Below are 17,314 nucleotides of genomic sequence, written 5' to 3' on the forward strand. Positions count from 1 at the left end.
AATGCATCACTGTTCCAGAAGATCTCAGCTCCATTTTTATCTTGGAGGCTGAATGCCCAATGTTAAACTTCTATTGCCTATTTTTTTTTTTCCTGCCTATTTCTGAACACCTTTTTTTTCCATTGTCATAGTCTTCCTCATGTGAATAAAGAGTCAATCAAAGGCAAAGGATAGAAAAACAGATGAGTGGTTGGACATCCAGTCCCTCAGACAAATTAAGTGATTGAGATCTTCCAGAATGGTGATCTATTCTGGAGTCAGCCTCTGGCTGATGATCCCCAGTGATCCTGTTCCTGCTTCCACATTCTCTGCACCATGTATGCTGTTCTTGTGTTCTTGGGTTGCATACATTTTCTTCCATACCTGCCCACATCTTTCCTACCAACTCTTTCCTTTACAAGATTAGTTTCATTGTCCATCAGACTTAGTCACTGCATCAGTGAGCTTAAGGTTTTGCTCCACTCACTGTCACCATTCAGGTTAGGAGAGCCAGAACAATAAGCAGGGAAGTGACAGATAGTGGGGGAGTTGCTGCATTGTTCATTTTGGATCAAAATATGGATGTGCCCCAAAGTGATGTCAGCCTATGACTGCTGTCTGCAAGGAGACATTCATCCTGCAGCTGTAGCTGTGCAATACCTAGTGCTAATTTAGATGTTAATAAGAGCTTAAAGCCTTGGGTTTTTTTAACTTTTTTTTTAACCTTTTAATTCAAATATGTATGTCTTCATTACTATCTGTGTGTTTCTTGTTGAAAAAGCTTTAAAATGAAAAATTATGGAGACATCACAGGTATTTTGCATTGTATCAGCATCTTGAATAAGCTTTAGATAAATTTAGAGCTGTCTATACAGTTTTTTGGAATGTCAGCTCTGCCTGGGATGTCTGGGAAATGCATGTGCTTTCACTGTAACTTTTATTTGATGAGAAATTGGTCATGAGAAAACCACAGAAAACTGTAACAGTTTTTTGCAACCAAGGTCAGACTGATGAAGTACTACATTTGATTAAACCTAGAATAGTTGAGCATCATTAATATTTCTTTTTATCTATTCTTAGAAGAGAAAGTTGGACCTTAGCTTGTATGTTTTCCTCTTTCAGCAACATTTACTTTTCTACATCCTCACTTTCCCAGTCCTGTGGTTCTCTCCTTCCACTCTCATACTGCTATTTTCACGCCTTTATGCATCTTCCTTCCAAGTCCTTCATACTCCAACCTTTCTCATGCATCAACACCCCAACCAGGAAAACTTATTTCTGCAGCCTTTGTGGAACTGGTTGCTCAACCTAATATCCTCTTACAGATTGCTGCAGTCTAATATTGCTTGATAAAGCTGTGAATTCCACAGCAGTCACAGAGATTAGTGTACCATTTGCTTTACTTAGGTTACAACTGAGATCGAGCAGTTGCTCTGCCACAAGCAAATGGGTGCTTCTAGGAGAGTTTGCCAGGGTTGCAGGGAAGGGGGAGTTTGTCATAATCAGGTGTGTACACTGTTTTTGTAGTTGGGGGGAGATACTTTTGGCATAAAAAAGGAAAAATCAGTTGAAGTTTATCCCTTTCCTGTGCAGTCTGTTAAATTTTCATGCGGTGTTTTATCTCCAGTCTGAAAAACAATACAGAACTGCCTTGAGTGTTTTCCCTTCTGAAGACATTTAGTGGATTTGAAAGATCACTTTGAGATTAGCAAGTATATGTCTAACCTGAAAAATGCAGATGTTAATTTCTGTTATAATCCATAATGTAGTGACTTCACAGGGTACCTTCAGTAATCAGTAATTTATAAGCTGTGTGATAGTCTTTGCTGAATGTTAAAAAAAATGCTGATTTTACATGCTTTCATGTATCTTGAGTAAGAACTTGGTACAACTTGCATATATTTAGTTCTTTGTTTTATATGCAACTAATAGAAATCTCCAGAGTTAGAGTAGGTTGTTATGGAAAGTATAAAACTATGTATTCACTTATTTCTAACTTTTTTGTTCAGTTTTGTTGAATTCTGTTGTTTTTTTTAATATACAGAGCCACTGAAACATGTCTGTGCAACTGTAATTTTGGACTTTAAAAGTTAGGCATCTGAAATGGATAGTTACAACACAGGGGTATCAGTCTGCACTTGTTACTGTCATATTAAATTTAAAACCACATTTTTTTCTGAATCTGGAAGCTGAATCCATTAATACTATTACTCTTAATACTGTGAGGAGCAAGGAAAATGTTTTTTGAGGGTGGACAACAAATGACTCGCTTTGAATGAAGCATGATAATTCACTTACATTTGATTTCTGGCTGTTGAGTTACTAATGCTTAAATAGTAATAAAATATATGCATTTCAAACTACACACCTTAGGAGTGTCTGTAAATAGTAGTACTCCTAGTTCAATGATAATGTTTTTTGTTCAGCATCTTGATAATCTACAGTATTTTCCGTTATCTTGCAGGTTCTTGCAACAATGGAGCAACTGGAAAAAGTCAGTAGTTTTCAGGAGTTTGTACAGATATTCAGCCAGTTTGGAAATGAAATGGTGGAGTTTGCCCATTTAACTGGAGATCGGCAAAATGTAAGTATTAATAAGAGGTTGTAAGAGATGTTGCACAGTATCATCTTCATCTTATCAGGAAGGTATGGGTTCTTCTGGGATGATAAAAGAAAACAAAACAATTGCTGATGTCCTGTCTCTGGAACCTACCCTCTCCTTGTTCCACATATCTTTTGATTTTAAAGCTCAGCCTGAGCTGCACTGTTTGCCCCGCATATCTTCCAGAAGCCTGGGTGTGTGTTATTTTCTTTGTCTTTTGGCTTCAGTCACTGTCTTTTGGCTCTATCTTTTCTGGCTCATTACTGTGGTAGAGAGTTTGTCTGTTGTTATTTGACAGAATATTTGATGTTTGCATGTAGTGAAAGGACTTCATTATCTTAAAAAACCCCGAATGGATTCTAATAAAGCATCTGCTTTATTAGCACTTAAGAGTTTGGTTTTTTATTATTATTATTATTATTCTGAAATATTTTTCTAGGTTTAGGTCAAAACCTTCTTATATTAGGGCAATGAGTTTTAGTTCTCACAGGCAGCTACTCTTTCAAAGCCCTTTCATTCATACTGGAAGCTTTTTTCCCCACTACTTTCATGTAAGTTTAAGGGTTTGCTGAGGCTTAAGACTTCTGCTGTGAGCTCTAGTTGCTTTCCCTTGATAATCCAATCCTCTGTTCAGAGCTAAACCAGGGTTTGGTATAAAAATACAGAGTCCCTAATATCCAGCAAAATTCAGAATTCTGTTTGTATAAACAAATTGTCCAAAATCATGTGTTTCCTTTTACTGTTCATGTGTTCATGCTTGGTGTCAAAGAACTATTACTGGGAAAGCTACTTAAAATTAAAGGAAATACCTGCTTAGAAATGAACTCTCTCTTTTTATTTTTTTCCTGAAATATTTTTTCCCTGAAGCAGTTGTTCCTTTGAAAGGGAAACATACATTATTAGGAAGTCTTAGTCACTTGTCAACTATGTTGAATTTTCAGTGTTAATTGGTCTTCTGCTCTCCCCTCCTTGCCTACTTGACTCTTTTGGCAAGAGTGCTATATTACCACTTTTTCAATTGTGTCAGGACTTTCTTGATATGCTCAGTTTACAGTGTGTAGACTGCTATATGGCACTACTACACAGTATTTTTAAGTGTGCCATAAATTCTTGAGTGCCATCAGCTTTATCAGAGTGTAATGTCAGAATTTCAGAAATTAGCTGTTTTCTTGTTTGGTTGTTTTGTTGGTTTGGTTTTTAATGTGATTTTGATCTTAAAGATTTTCTGTAGTTGCTAAATACAGACATTATGAAAATGTCAAAACATACTGCTGCTGTGATTTATCTGGGTGTTTTTTTTAATTTTGGGTATATTAGGATTCATTACATCCTGTAAAGCTTCAGCTGGTCCCATTCAGTTGCCTGTTTGACACTCAGCTGTCTTTGTGAGCAGTGAGAAAATCGTAGTTGTACCTTTCTAAGTTCTTCGCCTTGTTAGACTTCTTGCACGTTGAGGGATTAATGTCTTGCCCTCTTTGCCCACATCCTGGTTTGGAGTCTAAATTCTTTTGCTTTGATGAACTTTGCTGGGGGTATAGTTCAGTTTTGCAGGTGTATCCATCTTTCCCTGAAAAGTTCTTGATAAATTTCTGTACTCAGAGCAGAGAAATACCAAGGAATTGTTTTTTTCAGCCTATTAAGACTTTTTTTATTACTGGTATGTAGCAAATATAACACTCAAGTAGAAAAAAGATTGAGTTTACATTTCCTCCACTGCAGTATAATGAAAAGGAGGTGTTCTCTGTTTCTACCTTATCTTCCCCTCCATTTCAGAAAATATTTCTTGTCATCTATTTTTTTCACCTCATTTTTTCTGTTTTATGAATAATGCTAAAGGTATGATAAAGGTATCAAAGGTATGATAAAGGTATCAAAATTAGCAACAGTTTACGTAACATGCTCTGTATCTTGGAGATTTTCTTTCTTTGAAATCTGAATTGAATAGCGCCAAGAATAAATGCACAAATTAAAGTCTGTCTGAAAAGTAAGTTCTAGATCATGAGTTAGGCTGAAAATAGCAGTTGTCAGAAATTAGAAAGCTTTCTAACAACCCATTCTTGCACAACCTGCAAGAGTTATTTTTCCAATCTCACAAGTTAATATTTTAGATACTGTGTAATATTTGGGTCCTTTTTTTTTTATTTTGGTATTTAGGATTTGAAGGATGAGAAGAAAAAGGCTAGAATGGCAGCATCTAGGGCTGTTCTTGAGAAGTGCACTATGATGCTCCTGACTGCTTCAAAGGTAAGTGAGTTTGTGCACCCTTACACAACTCGGCTAAATCACAAAGCATGGCATCTGCCAGGAGAGCTGACACTCTTCTTTCAGCTCCACTTTAGATTTCATGCTAAAGAAGGGTATAAGTGTAAAGAATACACTTTACACTTTAAAGAGTGTAAAGAGGAAAGAAAATCTTTATATTCTAAGTAGCAGTGTGAATTCAGCTTAACAGCAGTTCAACAGAAAGAATTCACCATATTCTAAACACGCTCTTTAGACTTGCCTTAGCAGGGATCATTCATTTCAATGTACTGCATGTGTACTCTTTCATAATAGTTACTCTGCTTTCTTTAAAAAGACTTGTCTGAGGCATCCAGACTGTGAATCTGCTCGTATTAACAAAGATGGAGTTTTTCATCGGATGAGACTAGCTTTGGAGCAGGTGATAGAAATTGTAACTGACTCTAGACCAAATGGAGAAAATGAAATGGCCCCCATCAGCATATATTCTGGCATCAAAGAATTCAAGGTAAGAGTGGAAATAATATTGTTTTCTACAGCCAGTAAAATATCTCTTAACTAGGATTTTGGGGAAAAAAAGTGGTTTTAGATTTGAGATCGTGGAGCTGCATCTCTTCAGCGGTGTTGACTTAAATAACTGTCCCATAATGTTAAAGAATCTGTCAAGAGGTGACTATAATTTAATTGTCATTGCCAAAATACACCTCTCCTTCTGAAACAGTATGCATTCAGAACGCTAATATTTTGTTGAGGTGATGCATTGACATTGAATAAACTGAAGTATCAGAATGTGATCAGACCTTAATTAAAATAGTTATTGTTTGAGAATTCTTGCTTTTTAAGTGTTAATTTATTAAAACTGCATGCAAAAAAATTCATACAAACATTTAAAAGAGCTAACTGACATTCAAAAGAAATGTTCTGAATTGAAATTGTATCCTGTAGCTCAATGAACTTTTTTCCTCATAAAGGCTTTTCTAAATTTCATACTCCATTAAGAGCAGTTAATGAGCAACCATGGCTTTCTGCTTTTGAGCATGTCACTTTGATTCAATTTATTTGTTTACCTATTTCCCCTCTTTGAATTTCCATTTAAATTTTTTGAGAGTGCCCCAAAGTATTAAATTTGCTACATACCCATTTTTAGAAAACTACTCAAAATGGATTACATGGATGTGGAAGGATCAAACAAAATTGGAACATATATTTAATTTCTGAAACTTCCTAAACTTAGAAACTTTTTATTGACAGCAGTAGAACAATGATATATTTTCTGTTATTCCTGATAAGGAGTACAATGATGTATTTGCTGCTATTCCTGATAAGTGGCTAGTAAACTGCTGATTGTATTATCACACTTAAGAAACATTCCAAACCCCAAACTGCAGGTCTGGACACAAGCAAACTGTTGGATTACATTGAAAATAAAGGAGTAATTTTAAAAAGCATTAAGGAGAAAAATAAAATGTAAAATGGTAGATCTACTTTCTGCATTTGCGTCACAACTAAATCACATAAATTCTCAAGGAAATGACATGCTTCTTTTTCAGAGTAAGGTTGAAGGTCTCCGTGAGAATCTTTATTTTCTCTCAAAAGAAAACCTTTCAACAATGCTGGAAGTTATCCTGGAACATACAGAAGACTTCACAGACTCTGCCTATACCAGTCATGAGCACAGAGAGCACATTTTGGAGCTGTCTAAACAAGCTAAAATGGAACTAGAGCAGCTGGTTTCAGTGTGGATGCAAGCTGTAAGAGCTTTTTAGCAAAGTAAATCTTTTCATCTCTACTTTGAAAAGAAATTTTGAATGCAGTCTTTCTTCTGGTCTACGAAAAGAGAACTGGGTGTATTCCTCACAGTGGGAGCTGATCAAGGAAGCCACAGTTTGTTCTGTGCTTTTGCAGGTTCCATATGTTCTGTCCTCCCCCTACCCCAGTGGTATTGCTTCATTGATTCTTTGATGGCTAAATTAGGCTACTGATGGCAGTAGACTAATTTTAATGAAGATGTAGTGGAAACAAGGCAGTGAACAGAAGTATCACTGCACAGTCCTAAACAGTGAATTCTTTTGGTGGAGTAGTTCAGAGACTGCAATTGTCTTGATCCCATAGCTGTGACCTCAGTTTTCTTTCTTGTTTTCAAGGGAAACCGTGGAACTGCTGGAAAGGGAAACATTGTAAAAAATTGACTGGGTTTTAATATTATGTAGAGAGAAGAGAAACAATAAGGCTATTTTTGTTTGTCCTTTTTTACATTATTTAAATGATTCTTTTAGGAAAGAATTATGTGAAGCCTGCCTCTATCATTTGTCCTACTTGTTCCTTGAAAATTATAGAAGATCCATGCAAAAGGGGAAGCAAAAGCAGAGATGGAAAATGCAGCTTCTGGTTTTGACGCTGACTTGCTTTAAGTCTTGCTCCTGGGGATATGTATAGCACACAGACTTATCAACACTCTGAAATAAGGCAGATGTGTCCTGGTATAGGATATTTATTTAACTGAGCATATTTGCTACGAGAGAGCATTTTTGTTCCTTTTTTCCTCTTTGAATCAGGTACTGCTGTCAGGTGTTTTTAATGCAGTAGTGTAGTTTGAAGGGCATATAAATCTTACTGATAATACAGAATATGACAAACAAGACACATACAGAATATCAATTGCATAGACTCCCTTTAACTAGGAGCTAAACCTGTGTTTAGCTTGGTGTTGGTGGTTAGCCCTGGTAGGCAGCTGTGCAAACACTGCTCAGCAATAACTAACACCATGTTGTCAGCACTGCCTTTATCACAAATCCGAAGCAGCAGCATGCCAGATTTATAAAGAAAGTTAATTCCATCCCAGCCAAAACCAGGATACGTGGTTATTTCTAGGCTCTATTACTGGTGGAAAATAATCACCTCTAAATAATTTACAGGCTACATTTCAAGAGATAGAAATGAGAGCCTAGTTCAGGATTATGCATATATATGATCTGTGAAAATACTTGGATGTGTACATGTGTGCTTATGCATTAAGAATTTTCATTAATAAATAACCCAGCCTAGTTGTGACTAAAGACACAGTGGCAGGTAAAATAATAACAGCTCACTGAGGTGGATATTTGGTTTCAGCTCAACAGTTTCATTGCAAGGTGAATGTTCTGAAGAACCATTTTATAATTCAATATAAAACATTTGGTATAACATTTTAAGGTACCGGTTTATTTTAAAAGGGTGTTTATATTAAAAAAAATGCCTTAACATTTGTTTTGCTTTAGGATGGTCAGGTAGAAAATTTCTGGCAGATGTCAAGGAAACCCTCTTCCTGAAGAAAGCTCAGTGAGGTTTAGAAATAAATTCCTGTTGAACACAAGCAGTCAATCAGATTGCATCACAATTTGTTTTAGATTTAATTTGGTGATAAATGTTTCTATAAAAGAATTTTTCTAGTAGAATACACACAGGCTGCACAAGTGAGAGTATTTCATCTAGAAAGAAAAGGCTGTCTTCTAAAGCTTCTTGAGCTTATGATATATGATGTCGAGGTGGAGTTTGCTGGGTTTTTTGTGTAATGTCTTGTTGGTTTCTTTGATTTGTAGCAAAACCAAAAGACAAAGGATCTCATGGAAGACTTGGAAGTAGCCATTTTAAAAACGTGCCAGTGCATGAATGAACTTAAAAGAGAGGTAAGTGCAGCTTAAGCAAGATAAGGTGAATACAAGTTTGAATTTCATACGTGAGGTTGTAAAATGGGATCCTGTACCCAAGAAGACTGTTGCCTTGACTACTCTTGTAGACAAGAGTAACCAAATTAGAATAACATCATGGAGCTAGCTACATCATCTTTGTCCTTATTGATTAGAAATCTGTTGGCTTCATAGGTTCATTGCTAACCCAAAAAATAAGTGTTTGGAAGTAAGTACTATGTATGTAATCATTATTTTAAATGTAAAGGCAGTCTTCCCTTGGAGATGTATGCATCACTGTTTGTAAATACATTTTCTTCTAGTGTGTGCCTAAATTAATAAATTACATTTGCAGTTTATTTGTAATTAACCTTTCCTATTGATTTCCTTAGCATAAATATGTTATAACAGTGCCTTACACTCAGGGCTGTTTTCCTCAGCAGTTGGCAGCTACGTATGTGTCTGTAGTAAATCACTATTCTTTTCCTAAGTGCAAGTATGCTGAGGTCAGCTTGCACACACACATGGAATAGCCGCCTCATTTGGTACATGAGATGGACTGCACTTGCTGCTCAGGGTCTTCACCCTTCCTAGTAAGGATAGCATTGCTGCCTTGTTTGTTCCACAGAATTGAAGCAAATACAGAATCTGATTTCTGGCAACTTCTTAAATATTTGCACATGATTCAGCTATCTTTTCAACTGCTTCAAATTGCTGTTCTTTTAAACAGATGGAGAAATGAAGATTAAGAACAGTGAGTTTCAATACAGAGCAGTGCAAAGATGTTAGAGAAGTGTGGTGAACTTGCCGAGGCTGAGCTGTCAGCTGCTGTAACTGGAAAATCTCAACTGCTGAAAAAATCATGCTCCCCTTTTTTACCATAGGCAGAATAAAAAATTTTGTCTTCTGGATTATAATTCCTGCAGCCGTCCTGAAGATTTGAAAGTGCTTTCAGTCTGTTTCAGTTCAGTTGTACTTCTGCTGTCAGGCAGAGTGTTGGGCTCTGGAAAGTGGAGGATACATAATTTTTGCACTTTGATTATGTTCTGGTTTGTAATTTGGTCACCATTATGGAAGTAGCAGAGCTTTTCCGAAGTGGCATTCACTTTGGAATGTGAGTACTCCACAGTGCTTTAACTGTGAGATTATCCTTTTTGAGGAACACTGTTCCCAGGTGCTGAATGAAGTGGAAGAGTTCCCAGTCAAATTAGGATGTGACTATTTAATTGCATTGATAATAAAGCCACAGGTGGCTGGAATATGTTGTGTAAAAGAAAGGATTCATGTTCTTAGAAGTAAGTTCAGAAAATTTAGTCATTTTTGTTGTTCTCTGTGTAGTGATTGAATTGATTCCAGGGTGGTTATACTTCTGTACATGGCTGAAGGCTGTCCTGTCAGTCTTACTTGTGGTGCTGCAATGTAGCAGTCAGCAACCAGGATTTCTACTGGTTAAATTCAAATATTGTAACTCTAATTAAATGTTTTCAAGAGCCTGAGTGGCTGAGAACAAAAGACAGCCTTGTTAAAGTAGTTCTCTACCCATCTCTGTCTTTTTATGGAAGAAACAGAAGTTGCATTCCTTTCTTGAGATGATTTTACCACTAATGATCAGAGGCAGCATTAAGTGGAAGTATATTTCTATTTTGGATCAGAATGAAAAGAATCTCTAATGAAAAGGTGATCCCTGTGTAGTCTACATGTAAATGAGAATTGCCAGTTCCTATTCCAACATTACAAGCCTTTCAGATATCCTTTCTTCAGAGTTGACTTCATTTCTGGGATTAGTGATTTGTGCTGATTTTTAATGCCATGTGAGCAATGTTATATAAATAGTTTATAACAGGTTGTCATAGCTTGTTTTTCCCCTCTAAAAAACAATTGCAGCAGGTTTTGAGACAATAATTCAGTTGTCTTGTCTATTGTGAAATTAAAAAACAGATCCAGAAGAATTCAATACTAGATGCGCAGGAAGTACTGCCAGAGGACAGGTGTAAAAAATGGAGTCCAGTGAATTAAAAACCCCAACATACCATTCCAATAAACACTCTTCTCTATGGAGTGAGTTCCAAGCTCATTGCATTCATGAGAGCTGGAAAAATACTTTCTCTTGAACACCAAGTTTGTTCTGTACTTAGTCTAGTCTAGCAAAGTGAGTGCAGTGTTACAAGACTCAAAATAGTCCTATGAGCATACTCTGCTGTTTCTAAAGAGGTTGCTATTTTAGTTTTAGCAATGTTGTCAAGATGGGGCTGATTGCAGGGTGCAGGTAACCTAGTGACTAGTTGCTAGAACTAGCAGCAGCAGTCACTGACATCTGTTTTCAACCAGAGTCCTTCACAAGAGGACCCGAGTGTGTGTCTGGATTTAGAGAAGTGTTTAAATGAGAAGTTTCTCCTTGCTTGTTGGGAGTGCAGGGAGATTGAGACTTCTTCAAGACCCATCTCCTTGTAGAAAAGGTGTTTTATACTTCCCTAATGCTGTGTCACAAGCTGATTATATTCAAGCTTTTCTTTGCATCACTGATAATTCTAATTTCTAATATATTATAAATTCAGTTTTGTGTGGCTTCAGTCTGATTTACACAGTTCAATGTGTGTTCTTTAGAAGACGTGGAATGGCCATTGTACTTTGCTTATGCTGAACTTGGTGACCAACAGATTCATGCATCTGGTTTCTCCCCAGCTGTAACATAATCAGAAAGGAGGAGTGTGATAACTTCATTGCCTCATGTTACTCAGCTGCTCTTTTGTTTCTCTACATATTTGGTTGTGAAGTTGTTTTTTCTTGTTTGTGGGGAGTGTTTTTTTGCTTTTTGTTGTTGTTGTTGTTTTTTTTACAGTGGATTTTATCTTTGTTCTTTGAATAGTAATTGAAGAACTAAAACTCCAGATAATAAGCAAGCTGTATATGAGCTTTCATGCCAGTAAATTTTTTGCTTCTTGAAAAATTAAGCTTGTTTGACTTGGTACTGGATAGATTTATTTTTTTGGTTCCATGGTTTCTCTCTCCTTCTTTTAATGCTATTCAAGGTCCACAGTGCAGCAACATCTCTGGCAGCAGATCTTCTAAAATACCATACAGATCATACGGTTCTCAAAGCATTAAAAATCACAGGAGTAGAAGGAAATCTTGAAGCTGTAGCAGAATATACTTGCAAGCTATCAGAGCAGAAAGAACAGCTTGTTGAGGTGAGTTCACATCTGCTTTCATTGTATAGGGCACTTAGAAAATGAGTGGTTGAATTTGCATCAGTCTGTTCATTAGGAAGGCTTTGGTCTGCGTTTTTGTAGTTTTATTTTATTTTATTTTTATTTCGTATGCTGCAGAATTTTGGATTGTTCTTGTCAGAGTCTGAGCCAGAGATGTCACTGTGGCATGCAAATGTTTTAGAAGGGATTTATATTTGTACCCAATGGATCTATATTCAATCTCTGTGTAGACATTTGGCCTAAAATATTAAGAAAAAAAGCAAGTTTCTAGGTCCAAGAGGACATTATCACCCCTTTCTTTCAAGCAGCAGGCATCCAGCAATAGCTGAATCCAGGTATACAAGAATGCTGGAGATACACAGTTAAGTTTCTTAATGCAGTGAGTTTGATTTTTTGAAGATCAGTCAAGAGGGCCACTGAAATTCTTCCTCCTTTGTTAAAAGCAATGTGTGTAGGGGATGTCAGCCACGTGTACCTTGTTGCTGTCTCTCTCACAGATGAGGAGTGGCACCTATGCCAGCAGGAGGCATACAAATATAGATCACTTTGATCTGAAATATGGTGATGCCAGCAGCTGTACTTGCATGGTATCCAATACTCATTTCTAAAAAGTTATGATATACAGAGCTTGAGGATTCCTATGAACTATGAATATGCAGAAGCAACACCGTTGTACTTCCAGGACTGGCAGAACAATGCTTTGAATTTTTAATTTCAACTTTAATGTCTCCTCCTTGATCTGTGGCTATTTAGCGCTCTAGTGAGACATTATTTTTTTTTTTCAGGCATAACCAGAAGGTTAAATAGTGCTTGCATGTGAGACCTTACAGCATGTCTGATGATGGACAGTGCAATAAGTTGCATATGTGCTGTCTCTGTCTTAAAAATTCCTTTTGATCTGAAAACTTCCATGTTCCTTTTCAACCCAAAGTTCACTCTTAATCTTCCTAAAAAAAAAAAAGAGGAAGGAAACAGTATTACTTCCCTAAACTATTTTGACGCTGATTTGCTCAAAGATAATTTAGTCCATTGCATGATGAAAGCCTAAATTTTCCATATGGTTGCTTATTGCTGAGTAAGCCTGTTTTGCTAAAGTTATTCATTCTACAGTTTTTCCATGTTCTATATGTGTGTGTTTATTTTCAGTTTTATTCAGTCATAAATATGTGAAATTGTTTTTGTTTTACTTTACTTATTAAGACTTCCCTTTCAGTGGTTTTCCACATTTTTCAAGTCAGGATTTAGCCCCATTTTTATTGTTAATTCTCCCTGAGAAGCACCCAGCTGTGCAGTCCCCAGTAAATATTTGAAAGGACAATCAATAACTTCGTGTTTGTTTGTACACCTTATTTTTGTATGTGCACCTTTTCTCACTACTAATAAATGGACTTTTTTTACAATTCTTTTCATATTTTCTTTTTAATAATTCAGATGTGTCGCTTACTGAGGCATGTTTCTGGAACTGAACCCCTTGAGATAACTTGCATACATGCAGAGGATACCTTTCAGGTCACTGGCCCACAGGTATGTTCAGCTTTTAATTGGCCTCTTCTGCTACACATAAATCAATAAAAATTACTTGTGTGAATTTTTAGGAGACCTAATGTTTACCTGTTCAAAGCATTCATTTCTAAGCAGGAATTTTGCTCTAATGCTGGGTGGTAGCTAAAAGAATGCACAAGAAAGATCATCAAGCCTGCAATTGTCAGATGAATACACTACAAAGACGTAATAGTAACAGTTTAATTTTGTGTTTTGCCTGGGGAGGCATTTGTGAATTCATGTAGAACACTATGTAATAGGACTTGCAGTAACAAATGCTTTGTTCTTCATCCAGATAATTTCTGCTGCAGAAACCCTGGCATTACATCCATCTAGCAAGATTGCAAAAGAAAATCTTGAGGTGTTCTGCGAGGCCTGGGAGTCTCAACTCAGTGACATGTCTCTGTTGTTGAGAGAAATCAACGATGTGTTTGAAGGAAGAAGAGGTAAGAAGACTGTGTAGAAATAGAAAAATGTAACTTCAAATCTAAGAATTTTATGTGTGATTTAGGAAATTGTGTTTTCTTAAGAGTGGAGTGCAGTAAACAGTTCCACATCCTGTGGGATCTAGGTAGTAATACACAAATATGTTGGGTTTGTATAGATGTCAAATCAGGCTGCTTATTAGATTTTTTCAAATAAAAGCAACCAAATATTTAAAGGCCTGATTTACGTAAGATAAGCTATGCTTAATTTTCTGCCCTGGGATTAGTTCTAGCAAAATCAGATGGAACTGTTCAAAGGACACAAAAGTGTTTGACACAGCTCTTTGCCAGCAGTGTCCAAATACAAGGGGTGTAGGGCTTTCACTCACCCCTCTTTTTTGGCTTGGACATATCATCAATTCATGACAGTCAAGATACAACTTGAATTGTGACGTGTTTAATTAATGTCCTGTGTTTGTGGAAAATAGATATATGCATATATGTTCTGTACTGTCAGCTTGCCTTGTATTCACTTCATAATGTAGTGAATGTAGTTATTTGATTTTTAAACTGCTGTCCTTTCTCCTGGATGGAATTTCTGACGACTCTGCACAATCTTGGGATATTTTCTCTGGTTGGTAAGTTTATTGGTATTTGTACAACATGTAGAAGAAAAGCTTGGAATCTTAAGGAAAAAAAATCTCTGTCTACTTTTAGAATAGGGTAATTTACCTTCAAAATGGAAGGTATTTTGGTTTTCATTTTTACACCACGTAATTTTCTTTCAGATTATGTTTTTAGTGTAGCCTGTCATACTCCTTATAGCTTCATGTTCGTTTCAATCTTTAAGGTATAATTGCATACAGATAGAATGTAATATATAGTAATACTGAATGTCTTGTATTTTTAAGAAAATCGCTCAGGTTCAAAACCTTAGATTTAGCTAAATATGGGTACTTAATTTTTTGTATCTAAGATACAGAAAATGTAAATCCTTATTCAGGTTAGTTAACACTTTATCAATGATACCGTACTTCATCTTGCTATTGAGACCTCTTTTCATTTTCAGACTTTATTTTGTAGTTTAAATTTCTGTTCTTGATTTTTTGTGTAAGCAGTTCTTTACTGCCAGCATTTTGAGCAGAGTAGCAACCAATCATGGGGTGTAATATCTTAAATTGTTGTTGCTGGCTGGTGAATGAGTGTATGCCTGAGCCTCAAGACTTGTAAAAAGAAAACATATGTTCAAATTCTGAGGGGGTTTACAATAATTGTGTATACTTCAGGTTACTGGCAGTTTGTGACTTTTGAGAAAAACGTGATTGTTATCCCAGCTGTTCTTCCACCTTGGTCTGAAATGCAACATAAATATGTGCAGCAGTCAGAGAGCCTGTTTATGGGTCTTTTAACTTTCAGAAGATTTTTTGTTTGTTTGTTTTGGGAGCCAAGGTCAAACTTGCTTTCCTTAAAGAGAATATTTTATAAAATGAAACTTAAATTATGCTATTATGCTGTTGTTAATTTGTTAGAATAAATTTGGAATCTTTAGGGCTGATCATGCAATATCTGATTTTTTCCATATTCATACAATGGTCTAGTAAGGTTGAATGATAAACTTTTTATATATTTATATCTATCTCTGTGTGTGTGCATACATATATATATATAGATATAGATATTACGGTATTTAAAAATAATAGGATGAGAATCATGCAGCCACAGCAAAGCATATCCTTGGCTCCCCAAACAAATTGTTCTTGATGTCAGATGCCCAGCCTCCTCTGTAGTTAATAACTTTGTCTTGGAGCTGCTGATGGCAGATGATAACACATTTTCCATAAGTGGTATTTTCCACTTTCTTTAAAGCATCATTTCACAAGGGCAAACCAATGTCCTTGCTTGAAGGAGGGAAAGGAGAATGGGTAGGTGTTGCTGAGCCAGGTTGGAGGTCATAGTGAGTGATGCAGTGAAGACTTCTCGTTTGACAGAACCACACAACTGTGTTCTTGTTAGTGTCTCTCATTTCCTCAGTCTTTCTTTCAGCATAAAGCATTCTGATACCACCACTGGTAAGATACTGAACATTGCCTGTGTTCTCTCTGTGGCCTTGGGTGCGTTAGATCTTGTATTGCTAAAACACTGTTAAGGAATCTCCATTTTCCTTGTCACATGGCCCAGTCTAGTTAGAGACTTTGCTTTGAATCTAAATTGTTTCATAGTACCCACCAATTATGTCCTTAGAAGTAATTTGGTCTCTGATATCCACCTGTCTTCTACAAAGTTTTCCTCTCTATTGTGGGCTAATCTGGTTTTGTTTGTTTATTTTCTCTTGTTGGACTTCAGAGTGACTTTTGTCATTAAAAAAAAAAAAAAGGTGAGGGAAAAAATCTCACCCAAATACCCCCACTTTTTTTCTTCTATAAAATACTCTGAAGTTACTTTGCCACTTCCAACATTTTTCTTCTCCGAGAAAACACAACTGGTGATACAGTAAATAAATGAAATAAACATATTTACTTGCTAAGAGATTATAGGAGTGGCATTCACAAACCTTTTGCCTCCAAACACAATGGAGTTTCATAATATTTGATAAGGCTTTATTCTTCTTGTAATTCATGACACTTGTCTTAATGTTGAGGTTGGTAAAAGTGTCTTTATTTTACAGACTAAAATGTATCAAGTGCTTTATTCATAGTAAAATTGTGACTGTATGTAAGAAGAGATAGGATTACAGTAAGAGGTATATTTTTTTTTTCTCCTCAGTTTAAAAACTTGTATTTTTGTACTACCAATTTAAATGTTTGGCTTTGTTAGAGAGTTCAGAATACAGCTTAAGATGCAAAAATTGAATGGTGACTAAATGTGCTGGACACATCAAATAAAAGAAGCATTTTTCGGATTACACTAAATTGACATTGTTTATACTCATTTCTTTATTTTCACGAGCAATTGCATAATTTCTTATCCAGTGTTTTTTTTCATAACATAAAATGAGGTATTTCTCATGCTGAGGTTCCAAACACAAATGGGAGGAGCTGGATTCAGCTTGAAAGTGAAGCAATATTTTACTCAATTTTACTGAAATTATACCAGAACATGCCCAAATTGAAAAGGGCTTCTCTAGGGTAGCAGGATTCCCAGGCACGATGCGGTGGGGGAGGTTGGTGAGCACACCACAGCCCAGTAACCCTCACTTGTATTTTGGAAATATTCCTGTGCTGTGCAGAGCTGTACAGCAAGGTAGAGTTGTCCTTCTTTTGCTCAATCCTAAAACAATTTTTAATCCAGTGGTGAGGTGGCCCCTTCTCCACGGTATTGGTGTGTCCAGGCTGGCATGAGGAGGGTGACAGGCTCCTCGAGAGGGTGCCTCCTGCCAGGCATGGGAAGTTTGATTCTGCCCACAGAGGCATTGTTTGGTTCATTTCTATTTGATGCTTAACTCTGAGGCTCTTACATTTTGAGATGAACCACCTGACAAAAGTATCTTTCATCAATCCAGACTGCTGGATGACAGTCAATCTCTTTTTTTCTAATGTTTTGGTTTGAACATGGTGGAGAAGAATGTAAATAAATAATCTTCTGATTTGCTGCCTTGTAACTGGGGTAAGAAGTGAGAAAATGGTTTCTGAAGATAACATACTTCTCTGCCCT

General features: G+C 36.4%; 1 protein-coding gene across 1 annotated transcript in view; it reads left to right on the top strand.

Annotated features, from left to right (window-relative positions):
- Positions 1 to 17,314, top strand: part of CTNNAL1 (catenin alpha like 1) — a 57,312-nt gene that overhangs the window by 29,964 nt on the left and 10,034 nt on the right. The window contains exons 4-11 of the mRNA XM_053958979.1: positions 2,444 to 2,563; positions 4,736 to 4,825; positions 5,160 to 5,330; positions 6,373 to 6,573; positions 8,401 to 8,487; positions 11,517 to 11,675; positions 13,128 to 13,220; positions 13,534 to 13,684. Of these exons, the coding sequence (XP_053814954.1) occupies positions 2,444 to 2,563; positions 4,736 to 4,825; positions 5,160 to 5,330; positions 6,373 to 6,573; positions 8,401 to 8,487; positions 11,517 to 11,675; positions 13,128 to 13,220; positions 13,534 to 13,684 (1,072 nt within the window). The remainder of the gene's footprint in view (positions 1 to 2,443; positions 2,564 to 4,735; positions 4,826 to 5,159; positions 5,331 to 6,372; positions 6,574 to 8,400; positions 8,488 to 11,516; positions 11,676 to 13,127; positions 13,221 to 13,533; positions 13,685 to 17,314) is intronic.

The sequence above is a fragment of the Vidua chalybeata genome, chromosome 1, assembly GCF_026979565.1.
Source record: "Vidua chalybeata isolate OUT-0048 chromosome 1, bVidCha1 merged haplotype, whole genome shotgun sequence".
Taxonomy (NCBI): domain Eukaryota; kingdom Metazoa; phylum Chordata; class Aves; order Passeriformes; family Viduidae; genus Vidua; species Vidua chalybeata.